The sequence below is a fragment of the Mandrillus leucophaeus genome, unplaced genomic scaffold, assembly GCF_000951045.1.
Source record: "Mandrillus leucophaeus isolate KB7577 unplaced genomic scaffold, Mleu.le_1.0 Scaffold321, whole genome shotgun sequence".
NCBI lineage: Eukaryota > Metazoa > Chordata > Mammalia > Primates > Cercopithecidae > Mandrillus > Mandrillus leucophaeus.
This window is the reverse complement of record NW_012103377.1, coordinates 3,171,423-3,194,389: the sequence shown is the minus strand read 5'-3', so window position 1 is coordinate 3,194,389 and position 22,967 is coordinate 3,171,423. Positions and strand designations below refer to the sequence as shown.

Here is a 22,967-nt window from a genome sequence, read left to right as displayed (position 1 = left end):
AGAAAACAGTATAAATCTAATTATTTGCAGATGATATGAATACTAGAAAAGCCAGGAAACTTACATAGAAAATTATTTGAATTCATGAGAATTTGGTAAAGTGATTGGATAAAGCCAGCCTAGATTTTTTTCTCTATACTAAATGCTAAATCATTTAAATAGGATTTCCTTCCCATCCATTTCCTTTCAAAGTAATCAAGTGTTAAATTTCTAGGAATATATATTTAACAAGAATGGTATTGTGAGACTGGTATGAATTATATTAAGATCTTATTGAAAGACATCAAAGTCTGAATATGTGGAGAGGCATGCTGTATTTCTTGTATTGAAATAACAGAACAGGCCGGGCTTGGTGGCTCACCTGTAATCCCAGCACTTTGGGAGGCTGAGGTGGGCAGATCACTTGAAGTCAGGAGTTGGAGAACAGCCTGGTCAACATGGTGAAATCCCATCTCTACTAAAAATACAAAAATTAGCCAGACGTGGTGGTGGGTGCTTGTAATCCAGCTACTCTGGAGGCTGAGGCAGGAGAGTGGCTTGAACTCGGGAGGTGGAGGTTGCAGTGAGCCGAGATTGCACCACTGCACTCCAGCCTGGGTGACAGAGCAAGACTCTGTCAAAAAGAAAAAAAAAACAACAACAATACAGAACAATGTCTGTTTCTTCCCAATTTATTATGTGTAATCCCAAGGAGAGGGGAGGGGTTTAAAAGTAGACCAACTGATTTTAAAGTTTATTTGTAAAAACAAATATCTAAGAATACCCAAGAAAACTCGAAAAAAGAATCACAGTGTGAGGCGAAATATGTCCTATTCGTTGTTAATGTACTACAAGGCACAGTAATCAAATAGGAAGTATGAAAGGAATACACAATACCTAGGAATGTCAAAGGAACTTGAACAGGTCTGAGTATGTATTCCTACACACTGCTAATATGGTCTAAGATGCATTTCAGTCGACTTGGGAAAAGGTTTGGTTGAGTTAATGTGCGATGCCAGTATAATGAGTTAACCATCTGCATGAGAACCAAGTTAGCCAACCATAGAAATAGGAATTTTGGTGACTTAGGCTCTAAATGTAAAAACTAATACATTTAAGACAATTTAGAGCACTTAACCTTGGAGTTGGGAAATCTCTTAAAGATAGGACACTCAACTGTTAATGGTATTATGTTGTCCTTACCAAGCCAAAAGTTCAGACTAGAAGAAAGACTGGTAACAAGCGTGACAGGGAATTGATCCCTTGAATAATGCAGAGTCCCTACAGCTTCGAAATGAAGTTAACTAACTTTAAAAAAGTATAAAGGGTATATTGACTGGTACTTCTCAGAATAAGTCAAATAACCTGTATAAAGTACCACAAGACAGGCCGGGCGCATTGGCTCATGCCTGTAATCCCAGCACTTTGGGAGGCTGAGGTGGGCAGATCACAAGGTCAGGAGATCGAGACCATCCTGGCTAACACAGTGAAACCCCGGCTATACGAAAAAATAGAAAAAATTAGCCGGGCGTGGTGGTGGGCACCTGTAGTCTCAGTTACTCAGGAGGCTGAGGCAGGAGAAAGGCGTGAACCCGGGAGGTGGAGCTTGCAGTGAGCCAAGATTGCGCCACTGCACTCCAGCCTGGGCGACAAAGCAAGACTCCATCTCAAAAAAAAAAAAAAAAAAAGTACCACAAGACGGTCTCCCCTGTTGGTGGCCCAGGAAGTTCTTGTGAAAACATTAGCAACAGACTTCACAAAATTTAGTAGAGGAGCAATATTCCACGCTGAGGAGGATGCGAGGAGGAGACAGGTGCTCATATGCATTGCTCTTTGACATGTGAAATGCTATCAAAACCGAAACACATGGCTTCTACCCTGTGTTTGAGCACCCAGCCCACAGTTTAAAAGGTGTCACTACAAGATTTTATTATAGATGTGCTTGTAGTGGCCAAGGCTTGACGATGACAACAGAAAGAACGTTTTTAGTGGAATGGCGTATTTTTAAAAATGTGTGTTATTACCTGGAGAGATGTTCGGTGAAAATGTTCAAGTTCCGAATGATGTGCGTGATCCAAATTTTACAAAAGAGCACATATATTTGTATTTGTGTGCAAGTATTTGTAAGAATCTCTGTGAACGTATGGAAAAATTATGAGCATATCAAACAGGATTCATAGTGAATTGAAGGCAACTGTGGTGTTAGTACCTCCACAGGTATGATGCATTAAGTGAGACAAGTTATAAAACAATAGGACAGAAAAGTCCCAGTTTCTTACAACTGTGAGGCTATAAGAAGAATGATGAGAAACAACATGGGCTGGGTTATTTTAGGGAATTGTGGTGAACTTTTTTTTTTTTTTTTTTTTTTTTTTGAGACAAGGTCTCGCTCTGTCACTCAGGCTGGAGTGCTGGAGCGCAGTGGTGTCATGATCATGGCTCACTACACCCTCGAACTCCCAGGCTCAAGCGATCCTCCCACCTCAGCTTCCTGAGTAGCCGGGACTACAGGCACATACCACTAGGCCCAGCTGGTTTTTCTATTTTATCTAGAGACAGGCTTTTACCATGTCGCCCAGGCTGCTCTAGAACTCCTGGTCTCCAGTGTTCCGCCCACCTCAACTTCCCAAAGTACTGGGATTACAGGTGTTGGGCCACTGCTCCTGGCCTGGCAAACTCTTAAACTCTTGATTTCTGACTATTATATGTAATTTTTCTTTTACTTAATGTATTTTTTTTTTTGAATTAGAAAACTAAAAGATGACCGTAACTCCCGTTTAGTTTAGGATGTTGCTTAGATCCAGATGTGTCCCCAGCGTAGAGCCTCAGTACTTCAAATATACAGCTGACCTCAAACTTCTTTCCTGTATTAACTATGTATGATCTGTATGGGAATTCCAGCTGGACTCTTGATTGACTCTGATGGTGGGAGCTGTTATATATAGCTTTATTAGCAGTAGCCAAGCATTAGAGAAAATTGAGGAACAACATGTTTATAGTTTGAGTAACATGCAAAAATAAATCCATAAACAATGAAGTCATTCAGTGCTTAGTATAAAAGAAAAATTAGGCTGGGTACGGTGGCTCATGCCTCTAATCCCAGCACTATGAGAGACTAAGGTGGGCAGATTGCTTGAGCCCAGGAGTTCAAGACCAACCTGGGCAACATAGTGAGACCCTGTCTCTAGAAAAACTTTTTAAAAATAGTTTATTAATTTTAAAAAATAAGAAAAATCAAAAGAAGATGATACAAATAGTGGTAGGAGAGGCAGTATAGATTAGAGATGAAAGTATGTAGTTGGCTTTCAGATAGTAATAGGTATACTTCGTGGATCTGTGGGCAAGCTGGATAACACCTCAAGTTTGTTTCTACATTGGTAAAATGGATAATAGTGCCTCTAGTATTGTTGCTTTATTGAAATGAGAAGGCATATAAAGCATATATGGTAAGCACTTAATTTTTGCTATTAATAGACATAGATGAAAGTTTTTTGGTTCCTGTAGCAGATGCTGTGGATAGCTGTGGATATAAGCCCCCACTTGGTATTTTTTTCCTCCTTCCTTTACTATTGTTTTTTGTTTAACTACATCCACATGTTGGCTTACTCATCTATTCCTGTTCTTTCTGGAAGGTTCTAATAGAAGACTGTATTCCGGTACTGAAGAGGTACGCCAAAGAAGGGAGAGAATTTGATTATGTGATTAATGATTTGACTGCTGTTCCAATCTCCACGTCTCCAGAAGAAGGTAGATTTTTTTTTTAAACCAGGATACTTATGATGGAAATGTTTCTCTGGGCACCATGTGAGGGTGAAAGGATCTTAGAGATTGTCTAGTTCTCTCACATTTTTAGGGAGTTAAATTGAGGTCCATGGTGGAAAGATGACTGGATTTGGCTTCAATTCCTGTTCTGCCACTAAATGAGTGAACTCATTCAGTCATTTGAAACAAAAATGAAATAAAATGACTCATTACATTATTGAGACGGTAAATCATTTGATAATGTATTTAATTTATGTGATTTTCAACCTGTATTGGTACAAATTGGTCACTTATCTAACAACAGATAATTCCCTTTCTCAAACCATATGTTTGTTCAAAATCACAGCTAGTTCATGTTTTTTCTATAAACTCAAGTTCCTGCTGAGTTTGCAGACTCTGAATTTCTCTCAGGATTTTGCTGCTTGCCCCCTTATTTAAAGCAGTTTTCTTTCACGTTTCGGCCACTGCCTTTGTGTCGAATCTATTGGTATTTTGAGAGCAGTGCTAGGTAGATGTGATTTTGGCATCCAAAATCAATTTCATTATCGTTCATGAACAAGCTCTTTGAATAGTGAGTGGGTCTCACACTTGTGGCTCTTTTTCTTCTTCCCCTTTTGGTATTGAGTATTTGAATATTTTACTTCAGATGTTGTGGATACGTACAAACCCATATTTATGAAACTTGTTTTCTTTTAAACCTTCAGATTCCACATGGGAGTTTCTCAGACTGATTCTTGACCTCTCAATGAAAGTGTTGAAACAGGATGGGAAATATTTTACACAGGTAGGCTACTTAACAGTTTTTTTCCTCAAAACACTCTTAAGATTTTGATATTTTGAAATCTGAATGCACATTTTTGAAATTTATTAAGGATAGAGCAGCATCATTGGTTTATGTTGTTTCAAACAGTAAGCTTCTAAGTGGACCTGTCCTCTGCTGGGAATTAATGAGTTATCAGCCCTGGTCTTTCGCTGTAGTATGAGCTGCTGCCACCTGATGGAGACACAGACTGATTTTCTTTTTTTCCCCTCCCCTCATCAACATACACTTGATGAAGTAGCTCTGGCTGTACTGTGAACTCCTGCCACCAGATGGAAGCAGATTGTGGTGTTTTTCTCATTCTCTAGGGGATTCTAAAACTTGAAAGATTTCATTTCTTGGTGTTAAAAATATACATATATATCTTCTATTGAAATCCTTAACAAAATTTTGAAAATGACAGCAAAGACAGCTAATTGATAATCTAGTCTCTTGGTACAAAATTCCTTGATTCATAAACATAAGATAAACACTTACGTAGCATCGTACTCTGGATCTCTGAATTATTCTGAGTTCACAGGAAAATCCCCTCCTCCATTTTTTAAAAAAAGTACTGCCAGCCTGGGCAACATAGTAAGACTCCATCTCTACAAAACATTTAAAAGATTAGCTGGGCATGGTGGTGCATGCCTGTAGTCCTAACTCTGGAGGCCGAGGTGGGAGGATTGTTTGAGCCTGGGAGGTTGAAGCTATAGTGAGCTATGATCGTGCCACTGCCCTTCAGCCTGGGTGACAGAGTGAGACCTTGACTCAAAAATAAACACAGTATTAGTTTACTGTATTTAAATGTCAGGAACAGGCCAAGTGTGGTGGCTTACGCCTGTAATCCCAGCACTTTGGGAGGCCAAGGCAGTTAGATTACCTGAGGTCAAGGAGTTCGAGACCAGCCTGGCCAACATGGTGAAACCCCGTCTCTACTAAAAATACAAAAATGAGCCAGGCATGGTAGCAGGAGCCTGTAATCCCAGCTACTCAGGAGCCTGAGGCAGGACATTGCTTGAACCTGGGAGGCGGAGGTTGCATTGAGCCGAGATTGCACCACTGGGCTCCAGCCTGGGCCACAGAGCAAGACTCCGTCTCCAAAAAAAAAAAAAAAAAAAGTCAGGAACAGGTAGAGGTTTTAACTTTATCCTCCTGAGGAGATGTTTGCAAGCAGACCCTATCCTGGACATTTTATGGAATCTGAGATTAATAATGCTGAAAACAACTTAGCAATTCTAAGAGACATCTTGATTCAGGCTCCAGCCTATCCTGTTGTTCCGCTCTTCCCTCTGCGTGCAAGACCTGCAGGTCTTAATCTTAGACTTTGCTTTATCTTTGCTTTGCTTTATCTGCTTTGTGCTTAATCTTAGACTTTGCGCTTGGTGAAAATGTTGGGAAACTTTGAGGAGAGCAAAGCCCTATCTGTTAATGGAGTGTCTCTCCCCCACCACCCCAAGGTTTAGAAACGATTTTTACAAACATGTTGTAGATGGATATAAGTATTCAAAGCCAGGAGTCTGCAAACATTGGGCCAAATCTGGCCTCCTGCTTGCTTGTTTGTAAAGTTTTCTTGGCACACAGACATGCCCATTTATTACATAGTGTCTGTGGCTGCTTTTGAACTGAGTAGTTGTGGTAGATACTGTGTGATCTGCAGAGCCTAAAATAGTTTCTGTCTGACCCTTTACAGAGGAAGTTTGCTGACCCCTGTCTTACAGGAAACCTGCAGTGAAACCTGCTCAAATGAAGCTTTCTTATTGTAAAGAAGCAAGTTGGACTTTCTTATGATGGGTTTTTTTTTTTTTTTTTTTTTTGAGACGGAGTCTTGCTCTGTTGCCTAGGCTGGAGTGCAGTGGCGCGATCTCAGCTCACTGCAACCTCCATCTCCTGGGTTCAAGCGATTCTCCTGCCTCAGCCTCCTGAGTAGCTGGGATTATAGGCATGTGCCACCATGCCCAGCTGATTTTTTTGTATTTTTAGTAGAGATAGGGTTTCTCCATGTTGGTCAGGCTGGTCTCAAACTCCCAACCTCAGGTGATCCGTCCCCCTTGGCCTCCCAAAGTGCTGGGATTACAGGCGTGAGCCCCTGCGCCCAGCCATGATGGGCATTTTTTAAGCAGAGCATATGGAATTTTTTTCTTTTCATTTTTTTGAGCTAGGTTCTTGGTCTGTAGCCTAGGCCGGAGTGCAGTGGCACAGTGGCGCTCATTGCAGCCTCAACCTCCCAGGCGGAAGTGATCGTCTTGCTTTGCCCCTCCCAAAGTGCTGGGATTACAGGCATCCATTGCCATGCCTGGCTAATTTTTGTAGAGATGAGGTCTCACTGTGTTGCCCAGGTTGGCCTTAAACTCCTAGATTCGAGTAATCCTCCTACGTCAGCCTCCTGAATTGTTGAGATTACAGCCATTAGTGACCGTGCCCAGCCAGAATTTTTTCTTTTGGGTTTCTGCAAACACATAGAAGAAAATCTCAAGCAGCTTAAATCAAGGAAAAATGTGAGGCTCTGGGATCTTGAACAAAAAGAGGCTGAAAAAAATTTGGATCCACTACAAACTAGCCAGTCTGTAGTACAAAAGACAGGACAAAAGAGACAGCCACGCTAACTCCACCTGTTGTCTACTACAACCGTGTGACTGTTGTTCTTTTGTTCTGAATATTGGTATGGCAGGCTGCCTCCTATGGAGAGCCGTTATCTTAGTATGAAAGGCTAATAGAATGCTTGCTTAGTGTACTACCACAACCCATTTGTAAATATTAATGACCCAGGCTTTGATATCTTGCCTTTGCCAATAGACTTTTTACCAAAATCAAAAGGATTGTATGCCCAGGGCTGTCTTGGTTTCTAAGAATTGTCCGAAAGACATATGACGTGTTTTCTGTCCCCATGTTCATTACAGTTAGAACCACAAAACAATCTCATTATATAACACCTGGGGTTCATTCAGTACATTTGGTGGTTGACAGTGTCACATGGTAAGATTTATGTGGACAGGCATGTATAGCCCTTTTAAGAAGTAGTAATTAAGTCAAAAAACAAGTGATTTGACTCAGGATGTATTGATGTAGTTGCCACAGGACAGTTTTGGTTTTTTTTTAACTGCCAGGTGACATACTTAGGAGGTAACCCAGATTCCTGGCATGCCCACCCACTTTGCCCAAGTGTGCAGCTTAGAACTGGAGTCAGGTTAAGGGTGGGATGAAAATGTGTTGTTTTACAGAAGCTAAATGTTCCCACCTAAAACTGCCAGCATCACAGTGGTGAGTTTGTGATGTCATTGGTGTTACTGTGGCTGCCTGAATGCAGCCTTGTCAGCATCCCAGGAAGCTGGGGAATGCATCGTGGAGAGGCGTGGGAATCAAGGTGGGCCAATAGAATTTGAATTGGGGAGGAAGTGTTTTCATGGAACCTAGGAGGCAGATCCTGGGACTTGACCTTCCTCTCTTCTCTCCCTCCAGCCCCATTTAAAAAAAAACCCGTAAGTTATATTTCTCTCTCGTTCCTGCTTGCCTTCTAGAAGCAACCCATCCTTGGTCTCACTTTTTTCCGTTTCTGTATCTTCTAGATGGTTCTTACATGTATGATTTCCTAAGTCATTATACTATGTAATTTTATTTGCTTTTGAACTTGATAAAAGTTGCTAAGGATGTATTCTTCTATACCTGTTACTGAGGTGTCATGTGCCTGTAATCCTAACTACTCAGGAGGATCGCTTGAGCCCAGGAGTTCGAGGACAGCCTGGGCAACATAGTGAAGACCCCACCTCTAAAATAAACAAAAGCAAATGTCACCTGTCCACACCTAACATGGGGAAAAGAACTTTCTAGAACTGAAGCTATAGAATTTGGATTTAATCCCCTAGTGAAGCCTCAAAGGGTTAAATAAACCAATGACTAATAAAATCTGAGTTTGCAGGATTGCAGGTAAAAAAAGAAACAACTTGCTGAAACACTGAAACTCCCCCCACTTAAGAAAGAAAATCACTGGCTAAAATCTGTTAAAACCAATATGCCCCATTAGAATTTGCACAGAACAAGCTTGCTGATGTCACAGCCTAAGTTTTCACCACTTGCTTCATACTAACCACTTCCCCGCCCTCAAGATTGCACACAAGACCCATTAGTGGGCAGAAAGAGATAACCATACGTGCCTGAGGATTTTCCAGATCTACCCTTTCCATCCACAAATCAATCATCTGCAAATCTCAGCACCTACCCCTTAAATTTTTTTTTTTTTTTTTTTTTGGAGATGGAGATGGAGATGGAGTCTCACTCTGTGGCCCGGGCTGGAGTACAGTGGCTCGATCCCTGCTCACCTCAACCTTTGCCTCCCGGGTTCGAGCACCTCTCCTGCCTCAGCCTCCCAAGTAGCTGGGATTGCAGATGTGTGCCACCACACCTGGCTAATTTTTGTATTTTTAGAAGAGATGGGATTTCACCATGTTGGCCAGACTGCTCTCGAACTCCTGACCTGAAGTGATCTGCCTGCCTCAGCCTCCAAAGTGTTAGGATTACAGGTGTGAGCCACTGCAGCCAGCCCCTTAAACCTTTTCTAATAAAAGGACTGCCTTTAAGCCCGGCACAGCTGGACTCCTGTCTCCTTGTTAGTTGACTTACAATAAAAAGCTTTTCTTAGGCCAGGCTCGGTGGCTCATGCCTGTAATCCCAGCATTTGGGGAGGCTAAGGCAGGAGGATTGCTTGAGGCCAGGAGTTTGAGGCTGCACTGAGCTGTGATCACAGCACTGTACTTCAGCCTGAGCAACACAGCAAGACCCTGTCTCTGAAAAGAAATTAAAATAAGCTTTGCTTTTCTTAAAACCCCAGTGTCCTAGTACTGACTTCTAGAACATTGGGCAGTGAGCCCCTTTTTCTTCGATAATGCCAGGTGTGGCCCCACCCCTTGTTCCATCCCTTTTTCTTATCCTTAATGGGTGCTTAATTCTTTGCTATTAGATTTTTATTCATCTCCCATTTGTTTCTCTTAAAAAGAAAAAATGTCATTCCATTTAAATAGACAGGAAAGTGAAATGTATCATGTTACTTTTTTGGGTAGGTCTCTATTTGTGGTGTGTGTTTTCTTCTTTTTTTGAAACTTCTTGACAATGTTGGGAAAGAACAAATTGAAACTTTCCTATTTTCTTACCACAGTCTATGTAAGGAAGTCTTCCCATATAACCTCTATAAAGAGAGAGTGTGGTGTCAATTTTAACATGGCAAAGCCATTTACTGTGCACCTTGGTGGCATTTTCATTCTATAGCTTCCCCAGTGGCGATGGGTTCTAAAAACAACTGGGCAGTTTTCTATTTGTGAATCTTAAATTACACGTGTGGTGTTTATATGCTCTCATGGTGAACTTGATGTTGAAACCAAATTACATGCTGGCAAAGGGCACTTTGACCATGGCCATATCCCACTGCGGGACCCTAGATGATGGGTTACTAAACAGTCTGGCACTGAAGGATGACGTCATGTTGAGTGAATGTGCTAAGTTAAAACCACCAAGGCCAGCTCTCAGAATAATTCTAACCTCTTGCCCGTGACTAGCTGGCTGGTTGGTTTTGAAAGCCATTCTCAGGAGTTCTTACATCACAGGCTGCCTTTATTTGTAAATAATTTTCATCTTGCATTATACTTAGCTATTTTGAGGCAAATTAAGAGTAACTTTTTTTTTGAATTGGAGTTTCGCTCTTGTTGCCCGGGCTGGAGTGCAATGGCGCAATCTCAGCTCATTGCAACCTTCACCTCCTGGGTTCAAGTGGTTCTTCTGTCTTAGCCTCCTGAGTAGCTGGGAATACAGGTGCATGTCACTACGCCTGGCTAGTTTTTGTATTTTTAGTAGAAATAGGGTTTCACCATGTTGACCAGGCTGGCCTCAAACTCCTGACCTCAAGTGATCCACCTGCCTCAGCCTCCCAAAGTGCTGGGATTACAGGCCTGAGCCAGCACTTCCAGTGAAGAGTAACTTTCTTAAGAAATGGAATCAGCCACCTGGATTCAGTATTACTGTCTTGTGAATACCAACTTCAGAGATTAAAAGGAAATAGTTGGTATTTCCTTTTAATCTCTGTATATAAATACCAGTTTTGTTTTCTAAATTCATAATGAAAATCATTTGGGGAAAATTGTGCTAAAAGGATGATAAAGGCTTCCCCAGACTTAATCCAAATCTACATTTTAACAAGATCCCCTATGATATCACATGTACATTAAGGAGTTAGAAGCATTGCTCTAGAGTTGGGCAAATACTGTATCCATTCAGCAACTCTGCTATACCTTGGCTGGCATCTCTTGAATTCCCTTCACCTTTTTTTCCTTATGGTCACAAGATGGCTGCTGCAGCTCCAAATATCACATCTAGGTTATAGCTTGGAAGAAAGTTGAAGAGGCGGGTGGCGCTCTCTTTTTTCTGAATCAAAAGCTTTTCCAGCAGCTACCAGCAAACTTGCAGTATATGTCATTGACTACCCCTAGCTGCTGGAGATGCTGAAAATGGGGTGACTGGAAAGGGAGAAATGCTAGAATAATGAAGTTGAGAGAAAGTTTTTGATAAGGTGTGCAACTGGGGGATATCCCTAGCATATATGTCCTGAATAGACTTTTGTTCTCTTATACACAGATTCTAGGGAAAAAAATAGGGGTGAATATAGTTCTGTGTCAACATTTTAGACTCTTAGGAGAATTGTAGTTTAAACCATTGTGGAAATCAAGAACACTATCTTTTTGATACTTCGTTTATAACATAATGGTGACCGTTATTGAGAAAATTTCCTTTGAATATGTTATTTGTATGAATCTTTGCAAATTGCATGGTTTTAATTCAGTGACTGTGTCACTAGTAAGAAATCGGTTTCACTGCTTTCTATCATTTCATATTCTAATAATTTGAAATGGCTTGGTCAATGAGGTAGAAGGATAACGAGCTCTAATGGGTCTATAAATAGAATGCAGTGTGATTTGTGAAAATACAGAAGCCTTATCTTGTTTTTAAAGATGAACTTTTATCTAAAGCTAGAAGTGTTCTTCTTTATTAACGACCTTCAGATGAGTGGGGCCCTTGGAAGGACTCAAGAATCCCATTTGCTTATCTCTCTTTGATTTAGGGGAACTGTGTCAATCTGACAGAAGCGCTGTCGCTCTATGAAGAACAGCTGGGGCACCTGTATTGTCCTGTGGAATTTTCAAAGGAGATCGTCTGTGTCCCTTCATATTTGGAATTGTATCCTTTGACCATGACATTCTTTTGCCAGATCAAAGCACCCAAGTAAATCCTATGCCAATTAAAAAATTTAAATCCCAATAATAAACAATTAGCTTAGCCGTAGAGTATATAAAGCCCTGGTTCTCAAGCTTCGGTGCACATTGGAATCCCCCGAGAAGCTTTAAATAAAATCTAACATTCTAGACTCCCATTCTCAAAAATTTTGCGGGGGCTTGCCACAGCTTTCCAGGTGCTTTTAATGATCAAGCACTACTGGTCTAAAGCATCGGTTCTCAAAGGTGTTGCCAGACCTGCAGCATCACTCAAGAACTAGTTAGACATGGACATTCTCAAGTCCCACCCCAACCTGCTGCCCAGTCAGAGGAATTCTGGAGGTGGGGGCCCAGTGACCTGTTCTACCAGCCTTCCCAGGGACTTATGTGCACCTAAAAAGTTTGAGAAGCCCTAGTCTAAAATAACCACCCTACCTGTGGCAGGTAAAATGTCTAAAGACACTCATTCTACTCTTACATTAAAATTACCTGATGTTAATCCTAGTTTCTACACTTGATGCTAATTTGCAGTAGAAATCGAGAACTAGAATGATGTTGGGGACTGCATAGTTAACGTTGGTGTTCTCTGTTCCATTTAGTAAAGTTAGTCTAGAGATATAAAACATGGAGAAAAAAAGGAAATGAGAGCATTATCATTGGAAATTTGTGCCACAACACAGCTGTGGGCTATAGTCTGCAGACAACAGCTTCCTTATCTGCTGTTGCCAAGTCCAGGTTCCTGTGACAGCAGGTTGTTTTTTTTTTTTTTTTTTTTTTTTTTTTTTTTTTTCCTGTCAGGGTTGCTCTGCGACTGCTGCTGACCTCCAGTGAGGCCTGGTCCCATCAGGCTGGGGCAGAGCCCGGCAGCGCAGACTGCCTGCTGAGACCAGATGGCCAGCAAGAGGCAATGAGAACCCTCTAGATCCTCCACGTGAGGAGGGGGCACTCCGCCTGCTGGGTGGCCGGGTCCCTCCACAGCCTGTACAGAGCTTCAGCATCTCCTCCCAACTGTCCACCTTCGTTTATGGTTCCCCTCAGCATGTTTGTCAGGCCTGTGTTTGCATGTTTGGAGATTTGAGAAATGAGTTGATAACATTTGAGGCAAAGGCTTCCACCTGCTAGTTCTTCTCTCTCCCTCCTTCCTTCCCTCTCCTTTACTCCTCTGACCTTTTTTCCTCTCCTTCTTCTTCCCTCTCTTCCCTCCCCCTTCTCTCCCTTCCTTGCATTTCCTGCTACCCCAGTTTTCCCTCCCTCCCTCCCTCCTTTCCTCCTTCCTTCCTTTCCTTCTTCCTGCCTTTCCTTCTCATACTAATTCCCTAAAACTTGTGAGACTTTGGATCGGTAGTGTTACCTGAGAGAATATTTGTGTTCCTTTAGCCTTCTGTTGTCCACTCAGTACCTCCTTCAGACATCCCAGGTGGTGGGGATGTCCCCAGGCTGCAGAGTGGCCTTATTCAAAGGCCTTCATTCTCATTCCCACAGTGCTCTAAGCCATGAAGCTTTTCATCCGTCTTTCAATTTGTAGGCCAGCAAACGAATTACAAGTGATGCCTTTTCTTCCTTGAATTACCTGCTTTTATTCCTTGACTCCCTGACCAGGTGGGTATTTTACACTGTTTGGAAGAAAGCTAAACCTTGAAGATCAATAGCCCCTAATCACATGTGCTGCGAATGGCCTTCCTGACCTCCATATGCTGTATATGACATCGAAATGAGTCAGGCAATTGATTGTGAATTCCTTAAAGTTTTCCTTTTTTTAATAATTATTTTTAATTTAAACAAGCAAATGGCAAATGTATATTTTGATGAGCTTAGGGTGTTATTTTTTTTTGAAAGTCAGCTGAAGGATGGTTAGACAGCACAGCGAAGACTGCTAAATGCACTGACCTCCCCTCCCCCCGCCATTAGAATGTGATTTTTGTTCCTTTTTATTTCTCTGTGGGCTTTTGTTTTTGTTTTTGTTTTTGTTTTCGTAGATCTTCAATTTGGATATTTGGAGGAGTAAACATCGTTGTTTTGCTGGAGGGATGATCTTGATGATGTTTCTTTCCCCAAAAATTGACTTAGATATTAAAATTTGGTGCTTATGAGAGAGAGTTAAAAAAATAAATAGGATTGCTTCAATTAAAATTACAAAAGAGACATTTCACGTGTTCTGTCGTTTTATTTCAGCCCAGTCCCTTCTTTCTAACTTGTGATCTCATAGATCAACGGTATCTCCTGGTCTGTTTCTGGTTCTATCACTCCATGTCATTTATCTCTTTATAATAGGATGGCCTTGGGGCCTTTTTTGAACAGTAGTAATGACTTCATTCGCCACCGTGCTAAATGATACACAACCTATTACATTCACCAGTCCTTCATTATACCATTGACCTGAGGCTAGCAAGAGATTTTGTCTGACTGTAAAGTTGAAAGTCAAAAGCTTATTTCTATTCCTACTCTTACCAGTGTATTAGATGTGGAAATAAAAGTCATTTTGGGTAGCCGCTAGGAAACTTGGTGAGCAGATTCCTGGCTGCACCGATGTATGACAGAATTTGTGGAGAGGCCTGCGGCAATATGAGCAACTTAAAAACTCCTAAAGAAGTGCAGGTAGCTAACAGCTTGATTGCGTTTGTGGGTAACGATCCACATCAAAAGTGAGCTTTACACTGACTTGGATTGTTAGATGTCAGTGGGTTATTCTGCTGTTTTTATAAAAGGTTTATACTGTATCAATGGAATGAGTCATTTATGGTGAATTTGCAATAAGCAAAGGATTACAAATGAAATACTCAGTGTCCATTTTGAGATAGAATTGGTGTCAACAAAGAACATTCTTCTTCCCAAGGTGTAGGAATCAATAGTATGTATGTAAAAAAAAAAAAAAAAAATTTTTTTTTTTTTTTTTTTTTTTGAGACAGAGTCTTGGTCTGTCACGCAGGCTAGAGTGCAGTGGTGTGATCACGGCTCACTACAACATCCACCTCCCAGGTTCAAACGATTCTCCTGCTGCAGCCTCCCAAGTAGCTGGGATTACAGGCACATACTATCACACCTGGCTAATTTTTGTATTTTTAGTAGAGATGGGGTTTCACCATGTTGGCCAGGCTGGTCTTGAACGCCTGGTATCCGACCTTGGCCTCCCAAAATGCTGGGAATACAGGTGTGAGCAACCACACTTTTTTTTTCTTGAATGAATGTCTACTTTTCCCTTCTTTCTTTTTCTTTTTCTTTTTTTCTTTTCTTTTCTTTTCTTTTTTTTTTTTTTTGAGACAGAGTCTTGCTCTGTTGCCCAAGCTGGAGCATAGTGGCACAATCTCTGTTCACTGCAACCTCTGCCTCCCAGGTTCAAGCGATTCTCCTGCCTCAGGCTCCCGGGTAGCTGGGATTACAGGCGCCCGCCACCATACCTGGCTAATTTTTGTATTTTTTAGTAGAGATGGGGTTTTGCCGTATTGGCCAAGCTGGTCTTGAACTCCTGACCTCAGGCGATCCACCTGTGTCGGACTCCCAAAGTGCTAGGATTACAGATGTGAACCACCATGCCTGGCCGCCTACTTTTTCTTTGTATTAGATTGGCATGGAAGAAGACGAAGAAGAAAGGAGTTAGTCATGGTGTAATGATAGACTTAACTTAAATTTTTCTTGTGCACATAGGTTAAAAATAGCATTAGTAGACATTTTTCCCATCCCCTCCAACTCTACTATAGTGCTTTGCAAAGCTCTCTGTACTGTGTAAGATACAAAATGATGGTACTATTACTGTAGAACACTGTTTGGGGTCAATAGAATTGGATTTTTTCTACTTTATAAAAGAAACCAGGTATATGTACCGCTGTCTGGATATCGTGTTTTTAATAACTGGCCATGGCTTTGTACTTGAAGACTAGCTTGAGGCTGGGGCAGCAGATCCACTGATAAAATCTGTTGACACAAGTCCTGCAAAGACCTGAGAGGTGGAAATGAAGTGGATCAGGTTGTGCCATGCCATGGGAGATACATTCAGGAGAGAATAAGGGATGTGGAATGGGAAAGAAAGGCATGGAAATCTCTCTTTTCATTTTGGGTGACAACAGTGAATTTTGACCCAACTCACTTCTTTGTATTGGAGAAAGGATGATGGATGTTTTGAACATCTTTGTTACTGTTTTGAAACAAAAGCATGCAAACTGAACTTTGATAACTGAAAATCCCCTCTGCTTTTGCTGACTTTTAAAGAAATGTTTTAAGATCTAGCATTGTTGTTTCACTTTAATGGCTGTGGTGTTATATAGTATTACAGTCTCCTTTATAACTTAAACTAGAATGTACTGTAGTATCCTATAGCTGCTTTTTAATTAGAGACAAGACGAATATGACTGTTTAAAATTCCATTCAACACATCAGCAAATGTCAGTAATTTATTTTAAAAATGAAATGCTGCTTTCTCTTAGAAGTGTGATTGATTGAATATTTTAGAGACTTGACTCATGATGATCCAGTGGGGCTAGAGGAAAGGCTGGGTTGACAGTGTTTTTAATGGGCTGGAGCAGCGCTGATGTCGAAATAAAAATGTGCTAGTACTTCCTGTACAGTCTGCATAGTCACTTCCTTGCTTGCATTAACTATTGCTGACGCAAGACTTTGCATTTCTACCATCTGTCTCAGTAGATTCATCAGTTTCATTCTGGTCCCATGACTTCTGGGATAGGGTGGGGAATTGTGGGGGTGTGGGTTTTGTGTTACATATCATTGGCCTATGTTCAAGACTCTAGAGCAGGACCAGTCAAAAGTGTGGTTTGTCAACCAGCTCTTTGTTTTCTAAGCACTGCACTTCAGCTGACCTGTTTTTCACAGCAAGACTCATTGAAAGAAGCAGTGTGCTGATTTTTCCCTGTGGCACAAACTCCTTACCACATCTTGGAGCAGCGTTTTTTTGAGACCGAATTTCACTCTGTCACCCAGGCTGGAGTGCAGTGGCGCGATCTCGGCTCACTGCAACCTCCGCTAGGGTTCAAGCAAATTCTCGTGCCTCAGCCTCCCGAGTAGCTGGGACTACAGGCGTGTGCTACCACACCTGACTAAGTTTTATACTTTTAGTAGAGACAGGGTTTCACTATGTTGGCCAGGCTGGTCTCCGACTCCTGGCCTCAAGTGATCTGCCTACCTCAGCCTCCCAAAGTGCTGGAATTACAGGCATGAGCCACTGCGTCCGACCCTGGAGCAGCAATTTGAGTGGTGCTCTTCCAGAGGCCAGTTGGGCTGCATTATTAAATACCTAGTTCCTAGATAAGAGCTGTTATGTGACCTTGAAGAAGTACTCTATCTCCTTTAATTACCATCTTGCCGAGTGTCTTTGTACTAAATCTTTAACATTGCTTTTCTTTTGGCTAATAAACCACTTTCATTTACATTATCCTGCTCTGTCTTAAAACAGCTTTGTGAATGAGATGTTAATAACACTAGGCAGGCCAGCAGTCCAAGTTTGAAATGTGCCTGAGGGTCCTATGAATCTGGGTTCCAGCCTTCTTAATTTCTAGCGTGGATGCTTCCATCAGAGGTGCTTAACTGTTTTTGTACCTTGGACTCCTTCAGCAGCTGCCTGGTGAAACCTGTGAACCCCTTCTCAGAAACATTTTAAATACATAAAATAGGATTCCAAGAAACAAGATATAATTTCCAAAAACTTACGATAGAATATTTGTGCTGCTTTGTTATATAGCTGGATCAAGTGGTGAGTCAGATACCATAATTGTGAAGTAGTAATAAGCATAAGATCCGTAGCAACGGAAATGTGATGAGAACACATTTAATTTCTCTTGTTGACAAAGTTATAGGAACTGATGTCTACTAACATGGTTTGTCACCCGTGTTCATGCTTAAAGGAAATGCTAAATTTCAGTGGGAGTTAGTAAAGATAAAGATAGAAACATTTTCCCATCCAAGTTTATGGAGTCACAGAATTCTGTCCATGGGCCCCAGGTTAAGAACTCCTGACCTACAGTTTTTGCTTCCATTGTTTTCATTGTATTTGAGCGGTGGGGAAGGGTAGGTGGGATCACTTCACCCTTCTGTCAGAACCTGAAATCAACACTGGCAGATCAGTTCTCCTCAGCCAGAACCATTTAAAATCTCAATTACCTCATGTAGTCATTCTGCTGATTTCTGCTTTACTCATTATTTCAAAAATGAGAAATAGAACATGGGCAAGAAATAGCCCAGTGCTTTTGGAAAGCTATTTGAATCCTCTTGGATGTGATTTCCCTGGGAAATTGGATGATAAATGTGACTGGACAGGTAGACTTAGTTCCTGTATCTGGGGGTCCTGGGATGCTCAGGCCAACTAATTAATGCAGACAGTTTTCCCATGCACCAACCAACCATGTGGTGATTATTTCAGTGAGCAATTTTTTTATGATGAAGCACCAGGGAATAGGCCCATCTCTGTGCAACTTTGCACAGGAATGTAACAATAAGTGAATTAGGCAGCCTTTCTAGGAAAGAAGCAGGCCAGGTATATTTTAATGGAAGGCATCCAGTATCCAGAGAAGGGAGGGTTGGGGGTTGCTCCACCCCATTTCCTGAAAAAGACTGGTAGGGGGTCAGTCTCTGTAGCCCTTGGCTTTGACCATAGAGTTACTTATTAGAGATCATTCCTAGTTCCACCTATTAGAGAATACTTTTTTCTTGACTTTGTTCTAAAATAGTCTTACATCTCGGTAAGTGATTATGATGGTATCTTAGGTTCTTGCTAAGTGATTCAGACTGCTCCTGTCTGTTCATTGCTAAGGGACAGAAACACTCCTTGGACTTGGTCACGCACACAGCTCTACACTACATTCCATGTCCTCTTATACTTTCTAGATGTTCTGTCTTTCTCCAGTTTAAATTTGACACCTGAAATTCCCCCTCTGTCCACCTTCCCATTGCTAAGAGGGAGCTTTTGCCAACATGTCCTATGCATTGCATGGTCCCTTCAGTGTTTCTATTTTATAATCCTCATCCCATATCTATTGACCATGTATGTTTACTTTTTATTATTATACTTTAAGTTCTGGGGTACATGTGCACAACGTGCATGTTTGATACATAGGTATACATGTGCCATGTTGGTTTGCCACACCCATCAACTCGTTATTTACATTAGTTATTTCTCTTAATGCTATCCCTCCCCCAGTCCCCCCCATGACAGGCCCCGGTGTGTGATGTTCCCCACCCTGTGTCTGAGTGTTCTCATTTTCAGTTTCCACCTATGAGTGAGAACATGCGGTGTTGGGTTCTCTGTCTTTGTGTTAGTTTGCTGAGAATGATGGTTTCCAGCTTCATCCATGTCCCTGCAAAGGACATGAACTCATCCTTTTCTATGGCTGCACAGTATTCCATGGTGTATATGTGCCACATTTTCTTAATCCAGTCTATCATTGGGTTGGTTGCAAGTCTTTGCTATTGTGAATAGTGCCACAATAAACATACGTGCACATGTGTCTTTACAGTAGCATGATTTAGAATCCTTTGGGTATATACCCAGTAATGGGATTGCTGGGTCAAATGGTATTTCTGATTCTAGATCCTTGAGGGATTGCCACACTGCCTTCCACAATAGTTGAACTAATTTACACTCCCACCAAAAGTGTAAAAGCATTCCTATTTCTCCACATCGTCTCCAGCATCTGTTGTTTCCTGACTTTTTGATGATGGCCATTCTAATTGGTGTGAGATGGTATCTCATTGTGGTTTTTGCATTTCTCTGATGACCAGTGATAATCATTTTTTCATGTGTCTGTTGGCTTCATAAATGTCTTCTTTTGAGAAGTGTCTGTTCATATCCTTTGCCCACCTTTTGATGGGGTTGTTTTTTTCTTGTAAATTTGTTTGAGTTCTTTGTAGATTCTGGATGTTAGCCCTTTGCCAGATGGGTAGATTGCAAAAATTTCCTACCATTCTATAGGTTGCCTATTCACTCTGATGGTAGTTTCTTTTGCTGTGCAGAAGCTCTTTGGTTTAATTAGATCCTATTCGTCTATTTTGGCTTTTGTTGCCATTGCTTTTGGTGTTTTAGTCATGAAGTCCTTGCCCATGCCTGTGTCCTGAATGGTATTGCCTAGGTTTTCTTCTAGGGTTTTTATGGTTTTAGGTCTAACATTTAAGTCTTTCATCCATCTTGAATTAATTTTTGTATGAAGTGCAAGGAAGGGATCCAGTTTCAGCTTTCTACATATGGCTAGCCAGTTTTCCCAGCACCATTTATTAAATAGGGAATCCTTTCCCCATTGCTTGTTTTTGGCAAGTTTGTCAAAGATCAAATCGTTGTAGATATGTGGCATTATTTCTGAGGGCTCTGTTCTGTTCCATTGGTCTGTGTATCTGTTTTGGTACCGATACCATGCTGTTTTGGTTACTGTAGCCTTGTAGTATAGTTCAAAGTCAGGTAGCGTGATGCCTCCAGCTTTCTTCTTTTTGCTTAGGATTGTCTTGGCAATGCGGGCTCTTTTTTGGTTCCCATGAACTTTATTTTTTTCCAATTCTATGAAGAAAGTCATTGATAGCTTGATGGGGATGGCATTGAATCTATAAATTACCTTGGGCATTCTGTCCATTTTCAAGGTATTGATTCTTCCTATCCATGAGCATGGAATGTTCTTCCATTTGTTTGTGTCCTCTTTTATTTCACTGAGCAGTGGTTTGTAGTTCTCCTTGAAGAGGTCCTTCACATCCCTTTAAGTTGGATTCCTAGGTATTTTATTCTCTTTGAAGCAATTGTGAATGGGAGCTCACTCATGATTTGGCTCTCTGTTTGTCTGTTATTGGTGTACAGGAATGCTTGTGATTTTTGCACATTGATTTTGTATCCTGAGACTTTGCTGAAATTGCTGTCAGCTTAAGGAGATTTTGGGCTGAGACAATGGGGTTTTCTTAATATACAATCATGTCATCTGCAAACAGGGACAATTTGACTTCCTCATCTCCTAATTGAATACCCTTTATTTCTTTCTCCTGCCTGATTGCCCTGTCCAGAACTTCCAACACTATGTTGAATAGGAGTAGTGAGGGAGGCCATCCCTGTCTTGTGCCGGTTTTCAAAGGGAATGCTTCTAGTTTTTGCCCCTTCAGTATGATATTGGCTGTGGGTTTGTCATAAATAGCTCTTATTATTTTAAGTTACGTTCTGTCAATACCCAGTTTATTGAGAGTTTTTAGCATGAAGTGCTGTTGGATTTTGTCAAAGGCCTTTTCTGCATCTATTGAGATAATCATGTGATTTTTGTCATTGGTTCTGTTTACGTGATGGGTTATGTTTATTGATTTGCGTATGTTGAACCAGCCTTGCATCCCAGGGATGAAGCCAGCTTGATGGTGTTGGATAAGCTTTTTGATGTGCTGCTGCATTCAGTTTGCCAGTAGTTTATTGAGGATGTTCGCATCAATGTTCATCAGGGATATTGGTCTAAAATTACTCTTTTTTTGCTGTGTCTCTGTCAGGCTTTGGTATCAGGATGATGTTGGCCTCATTTATAAAATGAGGGAGCATTCCTTCTTTTTCTATTGGTTAGAATAGTTTCAGAAGGAATGGTACCAGCTCCTCCTTGTACCTCTGGTAGAATTCGGGTGTGAGTCCCTCTGGTCCTGGACATTTTTTTGGTTGGTAGGCTATTATTGCCTTAATTTCAGAGCCTGTTGTTGGTCTAATTCAGAGATTCAACTTCTTCCTGGTTTAGTCTTGGGAAGGTGTATGTGTCCAGGAATTTATCAGTTTCTTCTAGATTTTCTAGTTTATTTGTGTAGAGGTGTTTATAGTATTCTCTGATGGTAGTTTGTATTTCTGTGGGATTGGTGGTGATATCCCCTTTATCATTTTTTATTGCATCCATTTGATTCTTCTCTCTTTTCTTCTTTATTAGTCTTGCTAGCAGTCTATCAATTTTGTTGATCTTTTCAAAAAACCAGCTCCTGGATTCATTGATTTTTTTGAAGGATTTTTTATGTCTCTATCTCTTTCAGTTCTGCTCTGATGTTAGTCATTTCTTGCCTTCTGCTAGCTTTTGAATTTGCTTGCTCTTGCTTCTTTAGTTCTTCTAATTGTGATGTTAGGGCATCAATTTTAGATTTTTCCTGCTTTCTCTTGTGGGCATTTAGTGCTATAAATTTCCCTCTAAACAGTGCTTTAAATGTGTGCCATAGATTCTGGTGCATTGTGTCTTTGTTCCCATTGATTTCAAAGACCATCTTTATTTCTGCCTTCACTTTGTTATGTACCCAGTAGTCATTCAGGAGCAGGTTGTTCAGTTTCCCTGTAGTTCAGTGGTTTTGATTTTCTTAGTCCTGAGTTCTAGTTTGATTGTACTGTGGTCTGAGAGACAGTTTGTTGTGATTTCCGTTCTTTTACATTTGCTGAGGAGCGCTTTACTTCCAACTATGTGGTCAGTTTTGGAACAAGTGCGATGTGGTGCTGAGAAGAATGTATATTCTGTTGATTTGGAGTGGAGAGTTCTGTAGCTGTCTATTAGGTCCGCTTGGTGCAGAGCTGAGTTTAAGTCCTGGATATCCTTGTTAACCTTCTGTCTCGTTGATCTGTCTAATATTAACAGTGGGGTGTTAGAGCCTCCCATTATTATCGTGTGGGAGTCTAAGTCTCTTTGCAGGTCTCTGAGGACTTGCTTTATGAATCTGGGTGCTCCTGTATTGGGTGCATATATATTTAGGATATATGTAGCGTTTACCATTATGTAATGGCCTTCTTTGTCTCTTGATCTTTGTTGGTTTAAAGTCTGTTTTATCAGAGACTAGGATTGCAACCCCTGCTTTTTTTTGTTGTTTTCCATTTGCTCGGTAGATCTTCCTCCATCCCTTTATTTTGAGCGTATGTGTGTCTCTGTACATGAGATGGGTCTCCTGAGTACAGCACACTGATGGGTCTTGACTCTTTATCCATTTTGGCAGTCTGTGTCTTTTAATTGGGGCATTTAGCCCCTTTACATTTAAGGTTAATATTGTTATATGTGAATTTGATCCTGTCATTATGTTAGCTGGTTATTTTGCCTGTTAATTGATGCAGGTTCTTCCTGGCATCAATGGTCTTTACAATTTGGCATGTTTTTGCAGTGGCTGGTACCAATAGTGCTTCCTTCAGGAGCTATTGTAAGGCAGGCCTGGTGGTGACAAAATCTCTCAACATTTGCTCATCTGTAAAGGATTTTATTTCTCCTTCACTT

General features: G+C 41.1%; 1 protein-coding gene across 1 annotated transcript in view; it reads left to right on the top strand.

Moving 5' to 3' along the window:
• Nucleotides 1–13,937, top strand: part of SMS (spermine synthase) — a 34,837-nt gene extending 20,900 nt beyond the window's left edge. The window contains exons 8-11 of the mRNA XM_011988021.1: nucleotides 3,612–3,726; nucleotides 4,446–4,525; nucleotides 11,643–11,758; nucleotides 13,393–13,937. Coding sequence (XP_011843411.1) covers nucleotides 3,612–3,726; nucleotides 4,446–4,525; nucleotides 11,643–11,758; nucleotides 13,393–13,432 — 351 coding nt within the window. The 3' untranslated portion in view covers nucleotides 13,433–13,937. The remainder of the gene's footprint in view (nucleotides 1–3,611; nucleotides 3,727–4,445; nucleotides 4,526–11,642; nucleotides 11,759–13,392) is intronic.
• Nucleotides 13,938–22,967: the final 9,030 nt, after the last annotated feature.